The sequence below is a fragment of the Herpailurus yagouaroundi genome, unplaced genomic scaffold, assembly GCF_014898765.1.
Source record: "Herpailurus yagouaroundi ecotype Mexico unplaced genomic scaffold, PumYag 185, whole genome shotgun sequence".
In the NCBI taxonomy this organism is placed as follows: domain Eukaryota; kingdom Metazoa; phylum Chordata; class Mammalia; order Carnivora; family Felidae; genus Herpailurus; species Herpailurus yagouaroundi.
This window is the reverse complement of record NW_024412416.1, coordinates 22,568,893-22,587,198: the sequence shown is the minus strand read 5'-3', so window position 1 is coordinate 22,587,198 and position 18,306 is coordinate 22,568,893. Positions and strand designations below refer to the sequence as shown.

Below are 18,306 nucleotides of genomic sequence, written 5' to 3'. Positions count from 1 at the left end.
GGGCGCCTGGGTGGCGCAGTCGGTTAAGCGTCCGACTTCAGCCAGGTCACGATCTCGCGGTCCGTGAGTTCGAGCCCCGCGTCAGGCTCTGGGCTGATGGCTCAGAGCCTGGAGCCTGTTTCCGATTCTGTGTCTCCCTCTCTCTCTGCCCCTCCCCTGTTCATGCTCTGTCTCTCTCTGTCCCCCAAAAAATAAATAAACGTTGAAAAAAAAATTAAAAAAAAAATGGACAGAAGACATGAATAGACACTTTTACAAAGAAGACATCCAGGTGGCCAACAGACATATGAAAAGATGTTCAACATTACTGATCGTCAGGGAAATGCAAATCAAAACTACAATGAGATATCATTTCATTATCAGTCAGAATGGCTAAACTCAAGAATACAAGAAAGAAACATCAAGAAGCATCAGGTATTATAAAGGATGCGAGAAAGGGGAACCTTCTTGCCCTGTTGGTGGGAATGCAAACTGAAAACACTGATGCAGCCACTCTGGAAAACAGTATAGAGGCTCCTCAAAATGTTAAAAATAGAACTACCCTCAATCCAGCAATTGCACTACTAGGTTTTTATCCAAAGGATACAAAAGTACTAATTCAAAGAGATACAGGCACCCTAATATTTATAGCAGCACTATTTACAATAGTCATTTTATGGAAACAGTTCAAGTGTCCATCAAATGATGAATGGATAAAGAAAAGTGGTGTATATATGCAATGGAATGTTATTCAGCCATAAAAATAATGAAATCTTGCCATTTGCAATGACATGGATGAAACTAGAGATTATTATGCTGAGCAAAATCAGTCAGAGAAAGTCAAATACCATATGATTCCATTCATATGTGGAATTTAAGACACAAAACAAATGAGCAAAGGGAAAAAAGAGAGAGAGGAAAACCAAGAAGCAAACTCTTAACTATAGAGAACAAACTAAGGGTTACCAGAGGGGAGTTGGGTTGGGGATGGGTTAAGTAGGTGATGAGGATTAAGGAGTACACTTGTAGTGATGAGCACTGGGTGTTATATGAAATTGTTGAATCACTATATTGTATACCTGAAAGTAATAACACTGTATGTTAACTAACTGGAATATAAATAAAAACTTTTTAAAAAAAAAGCTTTAACCATTTAATTTTTAAATTAATTAATTTTTAAAACCCACAAAACATTTCATTTAATATATAAGGTATGAATATAAACTAAAGATTTTTCAAGCTTACGTACCAGTAAGTTCATTATCTCATTACAGGCTCTCTTTGAAAATAGTATAGAAAGATTTTAAGTTGCTTAGGACACTTTGGGGAACTTTATTTTGATTTTTCTTCAGTATCAGATTATAAGCATCCAAAAGAAAGAGAACAGAATATCCATTTCCATCTCATTTAGGAGCCATGAATCTTCATCATGAGACCCCACTTTAAGAAACACCCTGTCATTCATCATAAACAAACTTATCCTGAAACTAAAAATTCCCTACTGAAAATTTTCAAATAACAGTGCTTTAACCCTAACAGGAGTCCAAAAGTATTCGATAATATAGTAGTTCATTAGAGTAAATGTATCACTTTCTACAGAGGCTACTTAAAGAAAACATTTATTTACATTTAAATAAACTGTATATGTAAGACATATGTGAAAATGCTTATTATCTCATTCTTGGTAAATTCAAGGGTGTTGCCAAGGACGAGGAAATTATAACTTCTACCTGTATTTTTTAGACAATACCTATTAAGCATATATTCAACAGGTCACAGAATGCCATCTGAAGGACATGGTCATACAGCATTCCAAGGAACTGCACTAATATAAGAAAATGACAGAAACAACTGTGCCCAAGTGTTCACTGCCCAATCAGTTTAAAGGATACCTTTAAATATCAAAATGTATTACAGAAGTATCAACATGGACATGTGAATCAAACAATGGATTAAAAATACAAAACAACATATTTATGCCATTGGCTAAGTTGCTGATAAGAATATCCTGTAAGTTTCCACTTTGAGATGTCAGCCTAAACATACCCATTTATTTCCCCTTTCCCTCTAAGACCACTGAAATTAAAATAAAGGAGGGAAGTGGTATAAAACCCCCCAAACAAAGAGAATGGGAATTAAATAATAAATGGAATCATAAATAAAAATATTTCAATACATTACAGGAAAACAGCATGTGCATGGAGGCTTGGTGACTGCAAAGGTAGAGTGAAGGTAGCCACTGCTAAATACTGGAGAGGGGACTGACTGCAGGGTGGGAGGAGCAGGTTTGCTGAGTGGAACCTCACTGAGTTCAGAAGTGAACTGAAGGAGGCAAGGTGGATGGAGTGGAGCTGACACAGGTAAATGACAGAGAGCTCTGGAAAAGAGAGCTACCAGCTCCCTTCTAAGAATAACCATTAGCCAGGGTTTCTTCTCAATACAGTCAAAACCCAAAAAAGTGGATCGGTTAGAGCTGTGGAGTCTAATATGGTAGCCACTAGGAAAAGGTGAGTCCTTGATAAGTGACCGCTGCTGAAATGTGCTGAGTGCAACATACACATGTGATTTCTAAGACTCAGCTCTGCCCTCCCCCAGAAGTGTAAACCATCTTATTAACAATGTTTCTGCATTTGCTATGTGTTGAAATGTTAATAATTTAGATATATTAGGTTAAGTAAAATATATTATTAAAATTAATTTCACCTATATGTTTTTAAGTGTGGCCACTAGGAAATCTAAAATTACATCTGTAGCCGACATTATACTTCTATTGGATAGTAATGAATTAGAGAATAAAGAAGTTAATGTGATAAGAGATGCCCCTGAGGCAAACCATCCAGCTCTTTGGCATTTAGGGGCCTCAAAAATTTTAACAGTCCTCACTCAGGCCCTAAAACCAGAGCTGAAAGACACTAAATCCTACTCTCAAATATAGCACTTCCACCAATGCTTCTCTTCCCTAATTTTAAAATACAAAAAGATGGGGTGCCTGGGTGGCTCAGTCGGTTAAGCGGCCGACTTCGGCTCAGGTCATGGTCCGTGGGTTCAAGGCCCACATCGGGCTCTGTGCTGACCGCTCAGAGCCTGGAGCCTGTTTCAGATTCTGTGTCTCCCCCTCTCTCTGACCCTCCCCCATTCATGCTCTGTCTCTGTCTCAAAAATAAATTTAAAAAAAGTTAAAAAAAATTAAAAAATAAAAATAAAAAATAAAATACAAAAAGAATTCTAAGAATCAGGAGTCATTTTAGGAAAGCTTGTCAAACAAACCGTAAAAATAAACAGAAAGACAAATAAATAAATGAGCAAAATTAAAAGAAAAGGAATAAAATACCTTAGAAGAAATAATATAATCCAGTTTAAAACACATAAACTAACTAAAGAAATGAACAATAATCTTCAACTGATATCATTGAGAAAGGTGATCAACTGTATAATGAACAGAGAGAATAATAAAAGGAGGATCCACAGAATAAACTGCATGACTAAAGATTTAGAAAAAGAAAGGTATGATATGACTTGGTAAAGAGTATAAAAAAAGACAAATAGGGGCGCCTGGGTGGCTCAGTCAGTTGAGCATCTGACTTCGACTCAGGTCATGATTTCATGGTTCAGGAGTTTGAGCCCCACATTGGACTCTGAGCTGACAGGTCAGAGCCTGGAGCCTGCTTTGGATTCTGTGTCTCTCTCTCTCTCTGCCCCTCCCCTGCTCATGCGCGCTCTCTCACGCGTGTGTGCTCTCTCTCTCTCTCTCTCTCTCTCTCTCTCTCTCTCTCTCTCTCAAAAATAAAAATAAATAAAACATTTAAAAAGAGAAGAACATTTGAATTTGTCAGACACCAGGATCAGTAGACAACAGATACACTCCACCCCACTGAATGGCACAGAAGCCACAGCACTGGACCCATACAGAAGGAAGTATAGGCTCAGAAAAATGGCTTTGCAGACAATACAGTTTACATTGTCACAAAACCATAAAGACTGCTTTAAAAAAACAGAATCAAATTGCAGAGAAATTAAATATGATTAAAAGAGAGAATGTAAAGGTTACCAACATGGAGGCAGAAGGAGTTAAAGAAAAGTAGGGACAGAACTAGAGTGCTTACAGAGAGGGAAACCCAATTATGGATAACAGAAATGAAAAAAAGCCTTAAGAACTGTCTTTTGAAGGTATAAAAGTGATCAGTGAAAATGACAACAGTGGTATGAGAGTAGAAGGGGGGAGCTGTGGTGAGTGAGCCAAGTTCATATCCTGTCATAACAAGAAGTCAATAGCAAGTGGATACAGTTGATCAATCAAGGAATAATAAATGCAGTATTAAAACAGGAGTCATAACCAGAAACAGACCACTGGATGTCTCTGAGGAATGAACAGCAATGGGAAATGTGGGGTTAGGGGTTAGGGCTTCTTATAAATCCTTTACTGTTGGCTCTGTAACTGCTGTATGCCATATCGACATGTTTAAACACTTAAAAATGTCACAGCCTATACACTTTATCCATATTATACACACATTAAATAACTGAAACATCTATCTGAAGGCAGACACAGTGGATACACAATGTCCAAGTGTGATATAGTTCAACATTCATGCAGCAAATACACTACAATCCTTTAATTATCTTTTAAAAAACAAAATAAATTAATCATCAGTCAAGATTTCCACAAAACTACTTTAAAAGTGATACCTTTTAAACTATACTAAATTAAGAGACACCTGGGCAGCATCTGACTCTTGATTTCAGCTCAGGTCATGATCTCATGGATCGTGGGATGGAGTTCCGCATCGGGCTCTGCGCTGACAGTGTAGAGCCCGCTTAGAATTCTCTCTCCCTCTCTCTGCTAGTCCCCTGCTCCTGCTCTCTTTCTCTCTTTCGCTCTCGCTCTCTCTCTCTCAAAATAAAATAAATAAACATTAAAAAAATAAACTATGCTCAACTAAAAATCGATTCTAGGTAGATGGTACATAAATATGAAACGTAAAACAAGAACAACAAAACGCCTCTATGGGAAAATATCTTCATGATGTTGAGAAAAAGAAAGAGTTTTTAAATAGGACACAATAAGCATTAAACATAGAAAATAAGGTTTCATGAGTTGGGCCACATTATAATGAATTGCTGTTCATCAAGACAGCATCTCTCTAGAAGTATATTATACTTTGATTAAAGATTTACAAAAGACAGAAAGAGCATTAAAAGAGCAAAAGACAAGCCAAGAGTCTGAGGGAATATTTGCAAAAGCATTTAAGTGCCTAAGGACTCATATCCATAATACAGAATAAATCATACAAATCAAAAAGGAAAAACAACACAAAACAAAAAAATAGAAATGATAAAAACAGGCAAGAGACATGAATAGACACTTTTCAAAAGAAAATAATCAAGCTGAAAATTAGGAAATAAAATGTCCTTGACTTCACTGGTAATCTAGAAACTGCTAATTAAAATCACAAAGAAAAAAAAAAGAGAACTACAGGCCAATATCCCTGATGAATATGGATGCAAAAATTCTCAATAAGATACTAGCAAATCGAATTCAACGGCATATAAAAAGAATTATTCACCATGATCAAGTGGGATTCATTCCTGGGATGCAGGGCTGGTTCAACATTCGCAAATCAATCAACATGATACATCACATTAACAAAAAAAAAGAGAAAAACCATATGATCCTGTCAATCGATGCAGAAAAGGCCTTTGACAAAATCCAGCACCCTTTCTTAATAAAAACCCTTGAGAAAGTCGGGATAGAAGGAACATACTTAAAGATCATAGAAGCCATTTATGAAAAGCCCACAGCTAACATCATCCTCAACGGGGAAAAACTGAGAGCTTTTTCCCTGAGATCAGGAACACGACAGGGATGCCCACTCTCACCGCTGTTGTTTAACATAGTGCTGGAAGTTCTAGCATCAGCAATCAGACAACAAAAGGAAATCAGAGGCATCAAAATTGGCAAAGATGAAGTCAAGCTTTTGCTTTTTGCAGATGACATGATATTATACATGGAAAATCCGATAGACTCCACCAAAAGTCTGCTAGAACTGATCCATGAATTCAGCAAAGTTGCAGGATACAAAATCAATGTACAGAAATCAGTTGCATTCTTATGCACTAACAATGAAGCAACAGAAAGACAAATAAAGAAACTGATCCCATTCACAATTGCACCAAGAAGCATAAAATACCTAGGAATAAATCTAACCAAAGATGTAAAGGATCTGTATGCTGAAAACTATAGAAAGCTTATGAAGGTAATTGAAGAAGATTTAAAGAAATGGAAAGACATTCCCTGCTCATGGATTGGAAGAATAAATATTGTCAAAATGTCAATACTACCCAAAGCTATCTACACATTCAATGCAATCCCAATCAAAATTGCACCAGCATTCTTCTCGAAACTAGAACAAGCAATCCTAAAATTCATATGGAACCACAAAAGGCCCCGAATAGCCAAAGTAATTTTGAAGAAGAAGACCAAAGCAGGAGGCATCACAATCCCAGACTTTAGCCTCTACTACAAAGCTGTCAGCATCAAGACAGCATGGTATTGGCACAAAAACAGACACATAGACCAATGGAATAGAATAGAAACCCCAGAACTAGACCCACAAACGTATGGCCAACTCATCTTTGACAAAGCAGGAAAGAACATCCAATGGAAAAAAGACAGTCTCTTTAACAAATGGTGCTGGGAGAACTGGACAGCAACATTCAGAAGGTTGAAACTAGACCACTTTCTCACACCATTCACAAAAATAAACTCGAAATGGATCAAGGACCTGAATGTGAGACAGGAAACCATCCAAACCTTAGAGGAGAAAGCAGGAAAAGACCTCTCTGACCTCAGCCGTAGCAATCTCTTACTCGACACATCCCCAAAGGCAAGGGAATTAAAAGCAAAAGTGAATTACTGGGACCTTATGAAGATAAAAAGCTTCTGCACAGCAAAGGAAACAACCAACAAAACTAAAAGGCAAACAACGGAATGGGAAAAGATATTTGCAAATGACAGATCGGACAAAGGGCTAGTATCCAAAATCTATAAAGAGCTCACCAAACTCCACACCCGGAAAGCAAATAACCCAGTGAAGAAATGGGCAGAAAACATGAATAGACACTTCTCTAAAGAAGACATCTGGATGGCCAACAGGCACATGAAAAGATGTTCAGCGTCGCTCCTTATCAGGGAAATACAAATCAAAACCACACTCAGATATCACCTCACGCCAGTCAGAGTGGCCAAAATGAACAAATCAGGAGACTATAGATGCTGGAGAGGATGTGGAGAAACGGAAACCCTCTTGCACTGTTGGTGGGAATGCAAATTGGTGCAGCCGCTCTGGAAAGCAGTGTGGAGGTTCCTCAGAAAATTAAAAATAGACCTACCCTATGACCCAGCAACAGCACTGCTAGGAATTTATCCAAGGGACACAGGAGTACTGATGCATAGGGGCACTTGTACCCCAATGTTCATAGCAGCACTCTCAACAATAGCCAAATTATGGAAAGAGCCTAAATGTCCATCAACTGATGAATGGATAAAGAAATTGTGGTTTATATACACTATGGAATACTACGTGGCAATGAGAAAAAATGAAATATGGCCTTTTGTAGCAACGTGGATGGAACTGGAGAGTGTGATGCTAAGTGAAATAAGCCATACAGAGAAAGACAGATACCATATGGTTTCACTCTTATGTGGATCCTGAGAAACTTAACAGGAACCCATGGGGGAGGGGAAGGAAAAAAAAAAAAAAAAAGGTTAGAGTGGGAGAGAGCCAAAGCATAAGAGACTGTTGAGAACTGAGAGCAAACTGAGGGTTGATGGGGGGTGGGAGGGAGGAGAGGGTGGGTGATGGGTATTGAGGAGGGCACCTTTTGGGATGAGCACTGGGTGTTGTATGGAAACCAATTTGACAATAAATTTCATATATAAATAAAAAAAAAATCACAAAGAAGAAGGTCTGCCAGGGTGACTCAGTCTGTTAAGCACCTGACTCTTGATTTCAGCTCAGGTCATAACCTCTCGGTTTGTGAGTTCGAGCCCTACATTGGGCTCTGCACTGACATTGTGGAGCCTGCTTGGGATTCTCTCCCTCTCTCTCAAACCCTCCCCTGCTTTCTCTGTCTCTCTCTGTCTCTCTGTCTCTGTCTGTCTGTCTGTGTCTCTCTCTCTCTCTCTCTCTCTCAAAAATAAACAAACTAAAATCACAAAGAAGGGGGCCTGAGTGGCTCAGCTGGTTAAGGATTGGCTCTTGATCTCAGCTCCAGTCATTATCTCAAGTTTCATGGTGTTGAGCCCACTGAGCCTGCTTGGGATTCTCTCTCTCTCTCTCTCTCTCTCTCTCTCTCTCTCCCCTGCTCATGCTGTCTCCTTCTCTCTCTCTCAGAATAAATAAACATGTAAATAAATAAATAAATAATAAAATCCCCACCCACCAGAATGGTGAATAAAAAAGATTGAAAATACCAAGAGTTGGTGAGTATGTAGAGCAATAAGAATTTTTCATACACTTCTGGTGAGAATATTAATTGGTATATAACCATTTTTTAAAACATTTGGGGGCACTTGGGTGGCCCAGTGGGCTAAGCAGCCAGCTCTTGATCTCAGCTCTGGTCATGATGTCACGGTTCATGAGTTCAAGCCCTACATAGGGCTCTGCACTTAACAGCGTGGACCCTGCTTGGGATTCTCTCTCTCTGTCTCTCTCTCTCTCTCTCTGCCCCTCTCTTCTCTCTCTCTCTCTCTCTCTACGTCTCTCTCTCAAAATAAATAAAATAAACACTTACAAATAAATAAATAAAACAATTTGGCTTCATTTGGAAAACTTAAAGATATTGCCACTTTATGACTTAGTCCATTTCTATACATATATGCATGTGATAGGCAGAAATGCATACACATGTGCATCAAAATATATGTACAATAGGAATATTCATGGCAGAGTTCTTATTAATAGACAAAAGCTGGAATCCGAATATCCATCAACAGAATAGCAATAAAGATGAATAAATTACAATAGGCAACAACTTGAATGCACTCTCACAAAAATAAAATTGAGCAAAAATAACCAGACCCAAAAGAATACACACCATGTGCTTGCATTATTCCACCTGCATAAACTTCCAGAGAAGGGAAAAACTAAATCATTGTGCTCAGTGTCATACTAATGGTTTTTCAGTGAGAAATAAATGCAATTTTCTTACTTTATCGATATGCCTTCTCCATGGAATATAGACACTACCTCTTTTACCCCAAGTCAGGAATCTTTACAATGATCTGGGAGTAAATTCCCCACTTTGAGAATCATCTCACACAAATGGCATTTGTTAACTATGACAGTTACAACTCCCTCCCCCTTTACCAACTTCTACCTGTCACTGGGACAGATCAGCTCCTTCATCTACTACCTGACTTGGGGCCTGGAGTCAGCACATGTCCAACACTCTCCCAGAGCCCATTCTCCTTCAGTGACTTTTAACCCAGAATGTGGGTTTTTGTATAATTCCTTATTTATTTTTTTTAATTTTTTTCAACGTTTTTTATTTATTTTTGGGACAGAGAGAGACAGAGAATGAACGGGGGAGGGGCAGAGAGAGAGGGAGACACAGAATCGGAAACAGGCTCCAGGCTCTGAGCCATCAGCCCAGAGCCTGACACGGGGCTCGAAGTCACAGACCGCGAGATCGAGCCCTGGCTGATGTCGGACGCTTAACCGACTGCGCCACCCAGGCGCCCCTGTACAATTCCTTATTTAATATCATGTTAGTTTTATCCAATTATTTTGCAAATCTGGGAGCTGTGATTCCTTAGCTTTTTCTGTAACTTCTAGCTTTTTTTCATGGAAACTTAAGCATACTATATGATATCTCATTTAGAGGTACCCAAAGAAAATATTCAACAAGGAGAGATAAGAACGTGTGTGTGTGTGTGTGTGTGTGTGTGTGTGTGTGTGTGTGTTTATATACACATAAATAAGTACACAGACCCATTATTTTTATAATAGTTTTGGTTTAGGGGAGTTGTTTGTTTTTGGTTTTTGCTAAAATGATTTATAGCTGATGTTGACTGTCAATAAATTACTGAAATAAATACCATGGGAATTGCTATTAGAAGGTTCCAAATGACTCTCCTTTTCTCTGAGGAGTAAAACACTACCTAATCCTAATAAATCAATAAGAGAACAGAGATTTTGGTTGGCATCCCTCCATAACAAGACTATTTCTCTTCCTTTAACAGCATGTCAAGGATGAATCAGGAACTCTGAGAAAACTGACCCCTTTGGGGAATACCTTCAGTGGTAGACCTGAAAAGCAACATTTACAAGAAAGATTCCTTTAGTAAAAGTGTCCATACTTCTCAGTTTATAAAGCTAAAAAATTTGTATGTTTATTTATGTCCCAAAGCCATAAAGAGGTTTGAGAGGGATAAAATCTCCACCATAATAAATCTGGATCAATTATAAGGATGCATTATAAACATGCCTTAATTTAGAATTTCAATTCTGCTACCATCAATGATGAACAAAGTGGTTCTCACGAATCCTCCAGTTAGAACAATTAGGATGGCAAATGCAATGATCACATGCATAAAAACACCAGAGAAATTAATAGAGCAATGAGAAATTGCAGCACCAAGATCCAGAAGGAGAGGGAAGCCCTGGGTATATAACAGAGTTTGGGGCACCTTTTGGGAACCATTTGATGATTCCTGAAACAATGCCTAAGAGACCAAAAAATTAAGCACATCTTGACAGACTTGAGAGCTAGGGGAACCAAACAGGAGTTCAAGTTCCACTGAAAAGAAAGAAGACTCTAGCAAATTCTTTATATTTATATCTAGGTATGTATAAGCAACAATAAACAGCAGAGCAGCCCTTACAGGGATGGAAGTCCAGGCCCTCATCATCTCAATGATTAACTGGATTAAGGCAGTTTGTGCTGGTGCTGGTGCCATGACCCAGATGTCGGCCAGAAACAAACATGAAAGTTGATAAAGATAGTATCCTCAAGACCCTCAAAGTATACCTACAATTCTTCATATGCACTGGGACAAAATAAAAAGGCAACCAGGTTTAGAAACAACATCATGAATCATTTCATGTAACTTAAAAGTCACATCATGAATCTAAACGATTTCTAAAATAAAAAGAGGGACAGAGATTGAACATGCACTAATGTGAGAAATGCAGGATAGTGGAAAATGAATTTGATTTTATTTTAAAACTCGTATTTGTTTACTACATGGCATATTGGGGGGAGGAGTTAATATGGCGGAGAAGTTGGGGGACCCTGGGCTTTCTTTGCATCACTTTAAAATTGATGCCTGTTAATATGGTTTAAGGTGTTGTAATGGGGTTATACACTTTTTTAAAGTTTATTTTTGAGAGGGGGGAGGAGAAGAGTTAGATCATTAACCAACTGAGCCACCCAGGAGCCCCCACTTTTTTTTTGATAGAGAGAGAGAGAGCATGTTTGCAGTGCATGCACAAGCAGGGGAGGGGCAGAGGGACAGGGGGAGAGAGGTTACCTTAAGCAGATTCTATCCCCAGCACTAAGCCTGATGTGGGGCTCATACTCATGAATGATGAGATCATGACATAAGCTGAAATTGAGAGTCTGATGTTTCACCAAATGAGTTACCTAGGAAACTTTTAATTTTTAAATATTTCTCTACACACTCTATAGAGAAAAGAGACCATGAACTACACCAGAATGGCTTGAGTAATGGTAATTTGGGTGATGATTTTCCCCTCGGGCCTTTTTGTTTGTTTGTTTCCTACACAAAATATATATCACCTTTGTAGTTTTAAGAAATATGTATGCAAACATTAGGATACTTAATTGAACACTGGGTTTTCTTCACACATGATGTTCAAGATGTACAATTTTTACAGTTAATATTTGATAACATTAAGTTAGAGTTATAGCATTTTAAATAGTGGCTGGTAGATGAAAAATTCTAAGCCTGGAAAAAGCAAAGGCCCCGTGAGGATGTGTCAGGTAACACACAAGCCCTTAGGATATCAGGCTCCACAACCATGCCCGCCACTGGTAGCAGCAAACCCCAAATGCATGACCACTTAGTTCAACTGTCTTGTGACTAACGCTTCTAAAAGGCTGAATCTAAAAGTAAAATCTATAAAATACCAAAAATCATTTGTGCATAATTATGTGTTTTACATTGTATAATAATTATGTGTTGATTCACATTATTCATTTTAAATACTTTGCCTTCTGGACAGGCTTTCATAACTGTGCACATTTATTTTATGCAAATCAACACTTAGAATGGCCTTAAGATGTATGCATACAGGTGAATGACTAAATGGCACAAATAAAGGAGAAATATTATGGAAACTGTTGGCAGTTTAGAACCCTGCATTTGCAACACTTCAAAATGATTTCTTGTGTCTTATCTCATTCGCAGCCCAGTTACAAACCCACGAAGTAAATTAATAAACTCTGTGAGTCAAAGTATGCATTTAGGAATAACTCAGGCACTTTTTTACATAACAAATTTATCTATGTAGCTACATAAAGTTTACGTAAACAGTTATACATCACAAATTGGCTATGCAAAGTGTCTTTGGAATCTGTCCACTTTTCGACCTCTTCATCCCTTGCCTACATACACTTCACCTCCTCTCCAAACAATTCTGCACACATACTGCCCTCAACATCCTCTATCTAAATAAACACAGATCTGGTTACATCCCTCCTCTCCTTAAAAATCCACCAGACCTTCCCACTCTACACCTAGCACTTCACCAAGGAACCTATTAAATAGCTAGAACAGACCACAGAAGGTAAAACAATCCCTTTGAAAACACATGCTTTGTCTTTAAAATGTGTGCATCTTTTTTTTTCATTCTAATCTATAATTTATACTTGTTGGATTTAATACAAATATCACAGTTTGGATTGTTTCCATTTCTAGGAAAATATGCTATGGCAAGCTGATCTTGCAGCTTCACAAATCCCCTGGCACACTGCCTCCTCATGCCCTCTGAGATACCCAGACGAGGGCAAAAGCTCAACTCTGCAAAAGCATACACGACACATTACACTCTATTCCCCTCCTGTCTCTGAACTCAACTCATAATCCTACCAAAAAAATAATCCTATCCTTCACCCTGCAAGGTGTGTTTCTAGAACATAATTCTTACAAAAGAGTCTGTAAAGAAAAATTAGTAGTTTGGTCAATGCTATATCCCTTTTTTAGAAATTCTCAATAAACATAAGGACATTCAATATTCTAAGAAGTCTTGCAGTAAAACTTGTAGTGAAGGTTAACCAGGAGACAGTGCTTCATAGAACCCATCTTGCTGAAGGTATGCTGCCCTCCACCAAAATCTCTGTCTTTCCTCACCCTGCCCCCATCACCTGGAAAGTCTCTCCTACTTTCTCCAACTGTCAAATTCCTACTCATTTTTAGAAATCTAACTACCTCCGCTTTGAAACCATTCCCAGCCATGCTAGCTGGAAATAAATGTTTTCTCCTATGTGTATTTGTAGCACTTTGTATAGGCATGTATGTTAAATTACACACGTCGTAGTCTTGGATCTCCATGTCAGTCTCCCCAGCCAGATTGTGAGGAGTTTTAAAAGTAGAAACCATCCCTTATTCATTTATGAATCCTCTGAATCAAGCAATGTTCACAAAAACAAGTTCAGTAAATATGTGTGGAATAAATTGGTGAAAGAGAAATGATCTTTCATGAAAATAAGATATGCAACATCATATGCCAACTCTCCATCATTCCATCCAGGAAACCTCTGCTGGCAAAAAGGGGAACAATAACAAGACTTAGGGGCAGGGATAATGGTCTCTAGAACAGCTCAGTCAGAGTGCATAAATGACCCCTGTTACCAGATTTATAAAGAGAATTTTGCACCAGTCAAGACTGTCACATGAATCCCTTATGAGAGCCACTGTGTCTCTGTCCACGGTGCTAAGATTCCAGCTGAAGAGCCCTGCTTCAAAACCAGGCAGAGTCAATTCCAACTGGAATACAAATGTTTGCATATTTCATTACTTCTGATACAGAGACTTCCTTTTCACCTAGGATCTCAGGACAGTCACACTCAATCAGTTACAGTTCAGCCAGTTTAAATAAATCAAGCTAACTATTCTGCAAAAGTAGTTATCAATTCTAAAGGAGGCAAGAGATGCAAAGAACTTGCAAGTCAGATGTGGGTTTTCCTTGCAGCCCTGCCTCTAACCAATGAGCAACTTTGGGCAAGTGACCACAGCTTTCTAGGCATCAACTTCCCAATCTCTGAGTTGAGTAGCTACATAATTAAGATTGAGCAAACCTTCAGTGAATCACTAGCGTATGTCAAGCACTTTTTCTTATTTAATCCTCTTGAAACCTGGTGAAGTGGGTATTACCATTCTCATTATACACATGAAGAAACAGGGATTAAAGAGGTAAAGAAATCTATTCAAGGCTACACCATGAGCTAGCAGCATAGCCTGCCTAGGAAGTTCAATGGGGTCATGGCTGGACAGCCAAGGTGAGATCAAGGCTTTTTCCCCTCCCACCTTCCCATTACCTCACGCTGCTAATGGCTGTCTTCACGTGTTTCTCTAATACTGTAATGATGATGATATCCAGTATTCATGATTTTTGTTTTTTTTTAAACTTCCTAACTTGACACAAGTTTGTGTTTTATTATTTGTCACATTGTGTAACTCAAGTTTATGCCTAAACTTCTCATAAGACCCCCAAATCCCTTATATAACCTGATTCCTTAAGGGTCTCTTAAAGAGTCAAAAGCACTCAGAAAGGCTTGCAGTTGCTCAGTGAGTGGTCTCCTTTCCAAAAGAGATGGCCAGCCTTAGGAGGACAGCTTCACTTGCTCACTGTTCCTACTCCTTGGCTAAGTAGCCACTGTAACTTCACATACCATCCAGCCAGCACAAGGACCACTCAAGAGAGGCAACTGTGTAGCATACCCATGGTAAGGCTGTCTTGCTGGTTGGAGCCAATCCTAGGCAAATGGGACAGTGGGAGGTGGGTTTCACCTTCCCAGCCTATCATGCACCAACTGTGGAATGTGTTGACTGGTCCTTTATCATGTGTGTAGGGGATGGGGTGGGGAGTGCTGTTTGGTTTGGTATGTTTTACTGAAAATGACCACAGTCATGTGCTAACTTTGTGGTCTCTCAAAGTGCATTCACATATTTAGCTCATCAGTGACCAATGAAATGCTATCATGCACAGTACAGACTCTGATCACTTATAAAACTTACCTAATAGCAATCATCCACAAACTGTCAAAGCCAGAACCCATCAAGGCTCCCAAGTACAAATCCTGAACCTCTTGAAGTAAAAGAGAAGTTGCTCTGTAAAGTACTTGCCTCTCCAAACACCCAGAGACTTGTGCCCCTCCCAAGGCCTCTGTACTTGGATTTCTCTGACCTGGCTTCATTCAATGCTAGAGCTTCTTTTTCAGTCTCTTTTCCCCTAACTCCAACTCTTCATCCTTTCCCCTCTCCTATAATCTGAGCTCTGTAAACAGCAATTTTTGCAAACTGTATGATGGCACTTGTCTTTCTTTACAGCCCTCCTTTCATGATAAGTTGACCATGTCATCACATATGCATCGAATATTTTAAAGCATAGTTCTGTCTGTAGGAGAAAGTACACATTTAACACAGGTGTAGTATGGGAGAGGAAGGCATTCATTGTGGCAATTCTAACTAGGTTAAGTGATGCAACACGCATCAGTGTGGTAGTGTGGGTACTCTTTGTAAAATTATGAAATATCACATGTCTTCTTACACCACTTATCTGAACCTCTCTGGTGGCTCTTAGCACTTTCTGTGTGGAACTTAGGCCATTTGCACACCTCTTTCCTCCCTGAACACCACCATCCCTGTGTCCCACTCTTAGCCTCATGTGCCCCAGAACAGAATCTGATGCCTTGTACAGACACTGCACAGAAACCCATTTTTAACAATGAAACGCTTTTGTAAAATATTTGTATTGTATGAAGGATATAACAATGAAAACTGAACCTTCAGAGCAGCCTAGAAGAGCAAAAAAGAACTTGTCGTACATATGATACAGATTTGTCCACTGAAATGAGCACTAGCAAGTCCACAAAGAAAAAACCCCATGGGGCTGAGAGCAGGTGCCTGAAGGAACAGACAAGTGCATCTCGGGTGTGGACCCAAAGCTGGACTACCAGCACTACTCTCACCAGTAAGGGGCCAGGGAAAGTCCATTACTGGTATTGTGGTGAGGGGCGTGTAAATGCTCACAGCTGGCCAACTGCCTGGACACATTAACCAACTACAAAGCCCAAGGCCAAGCCCCTACCCAAAGAAATTACATACCTCAGGCACCAGCAAAGTCTAGAGATGGCTAAATTGGCACAGACTGCATGCTAACGCTTAGCACATAAGGAGCACTAAAATGTGATCATTTGGACCTTATTCTTGCTGATTCTGGCTCAGGATGGGGATACTTTCATCCTGAGTTTCTAAGCTGAGGGAAAGGTGGGACTGAAGTACCCATGCACAAGTAGCTGGGGCAGTGAAACATGCTTCACGGGGTTCCTCCTCGATTGGTGGGGAAACTGAGGCACGCAGCAGATGGGGAAACTGAGGTAGGAAGCAGAGGGCAGGCCCAGGTCGGGGACAGAGCGCGGGCCCGCCTCACCCTGAGCCAACTAGCGCGTCCAAGCCAAGCCACCCCGCCTGATGCTTCCGCGACCCCTCAGAGCCCAAGGCGGGGAGAGGGCAGCCCTGTGGCCGGGGCCAGGACTCACCACGTCCATGATCTGCAGGAGGCTCAGGGAGAAGTAGACGGTGAGCGGCTGCGAGTCGTTGGCCACGGGCCTCTCCAAGGGGTTGTAGTTCTTGACCAGCTCCTTGTAGAGCTTCCTCTGGAACTCGCCTTGCAGGGACACTTAAGGAGAGCCCAGCGGGCTGCTCAGGGAAGGCCACCGGGGGTGCACCCCACACCCCCTGCCCGCAGACCCCCACCGCCCAAAGCAAGCAACCCAAACGAAAGGGGCTCTCATTCCCAGGACAGCCCCCGGCAGCGCCGCCCACTGTCCCTCGCTGGCGCGAGCCCCCAAACCTGGCCCGGGCGCGGGGCGCACGGAGCAGCCAGGATGCGCCCTGGATCCCGCGGAGGAGGAGTAGAGGACTGGGAGATCCGGCGGCTTTACCGTGCAAGAGCGACGCGGCCAGCGCCAGCCACACCGACCGGCGCATGTTGGGACTCTGAGCTGCCGCGGCCGGCGCGCCCAGCGTCTCGCTAGTCGGCCCGGGCCTGCGCCTGCGGCCGCGGAGCCGCCTCTCCCGGTTCGGCTCGCGCGCCTTTAAAGAGCCGAGCGCGCGCCCCCGCCCCGCCCGCCTCCGCGCGCTTCTCCACGTGACGAGCCCCGCCCCCGCCCCCGCCCCCACCCCAGCCAGCCAGCGGGGCCCTTGGCGGCTCGGCGGCCGCCCAGGGAACTGCAGTCCTCTGGTATAAGTGGGAAGTGCGCTCCGGAGTACTGGTTACAGCCAGGGCACCCCGCCCCGCCTCCGTCTCCACCGTTGTCCCGGTCCCTCCGCATCACACCTCCGGCCGAGCCAGGGGCTGTCCGAGGCCAGGTTCTGTCTCTCCCTTTTGTCCTTGGTCCCCACTCCGCTCCCTCCTGCTCTCAGACAGAAGCTGCACGAGTCTTTGAGAGAGAGCGGGACAATTCTGGGGTCCAGTCTTCCAGGGTCCTCCCCTCCCTTACGACAGTGGCTGGGTGACAGCGACTAGGAACCAGGCTCCCACAGGTTGGGACGTCTCTCCAACCAGACAAAACAGACATGAGAGGAAGCCCCCCTCCTACCTCCCGCCAGGGTGTTCTGTCAGCAACCATTTGCTGGGCATCACCAGTCCGATTCTCATCTAGGTTCTCATCTAGGTGCTGGGAGAAGAGGGGAAATCTCTGCCTGGAAGACATTCTATAGGGGAGGAGAAACGCCGCAGAAGTGTGTGATGGCAATCCCAGTGGACACCCTCTTTATGTCTCGTTCTCTTTTAAAGGAGATTTAAAATTGAAAAGTTACTTCCCACCCCTTTCTGGAAGGACAACCAAAACTTGGTGGTGTGATTTAGGCTTTTCTCCTTTTCCTTCTCCTTCTCCTTTTTAACTCGGGAGAGAGTTAATTGACATGGGGAGGCTCGGAGTAAACATCAGTCAAATGGTCAGAGGCTAAGTCGAGTCCTAGACGTTAAGGAGGGGGCTTGGATTTGGAAGAGGAAGGGGTGAGGATAGAGAGGCGGAAAGCTCTGTCCCGCTAGCTCTCTGCAAGAAGGTTGCAGAAAG

At 41.5% G+C, this 18,306-nt stretch overlaps 1 protein-coding gene across 1 annotated transcript in view; it reads right to left on the bottom strand.

Annotated features, from left to right (window-relative positions):
* CHRNA7 (cholinergic receptor nicotinic alpha 7 subunit) overlaps positions 1–17,304 on the bottom strand; it is a 116,747-nt gene extending 99,443 nt beyond the window's left edge. Inside the window, exons 1-2 of the mRNA XM_040493862.1 lie at positions 17,170–17,304; positions 16,765–16,904 (exon numbers count right to left, since the gene is read on the bottom strand). Of these exons, the coding sequence (XP_040349796.1) occupies positions 16,765–16,904; positions 17,170–17,215 (186 nt within the window). The 5' untranslated portion in view covers positions 17,216–17,304. The remainder of the gene's footprint in view (positions 1–16,764; positions 16,905–17,169) is intronic.
* Positions 17,305–18,306: the final 1,002 nt, after the last annotated feature.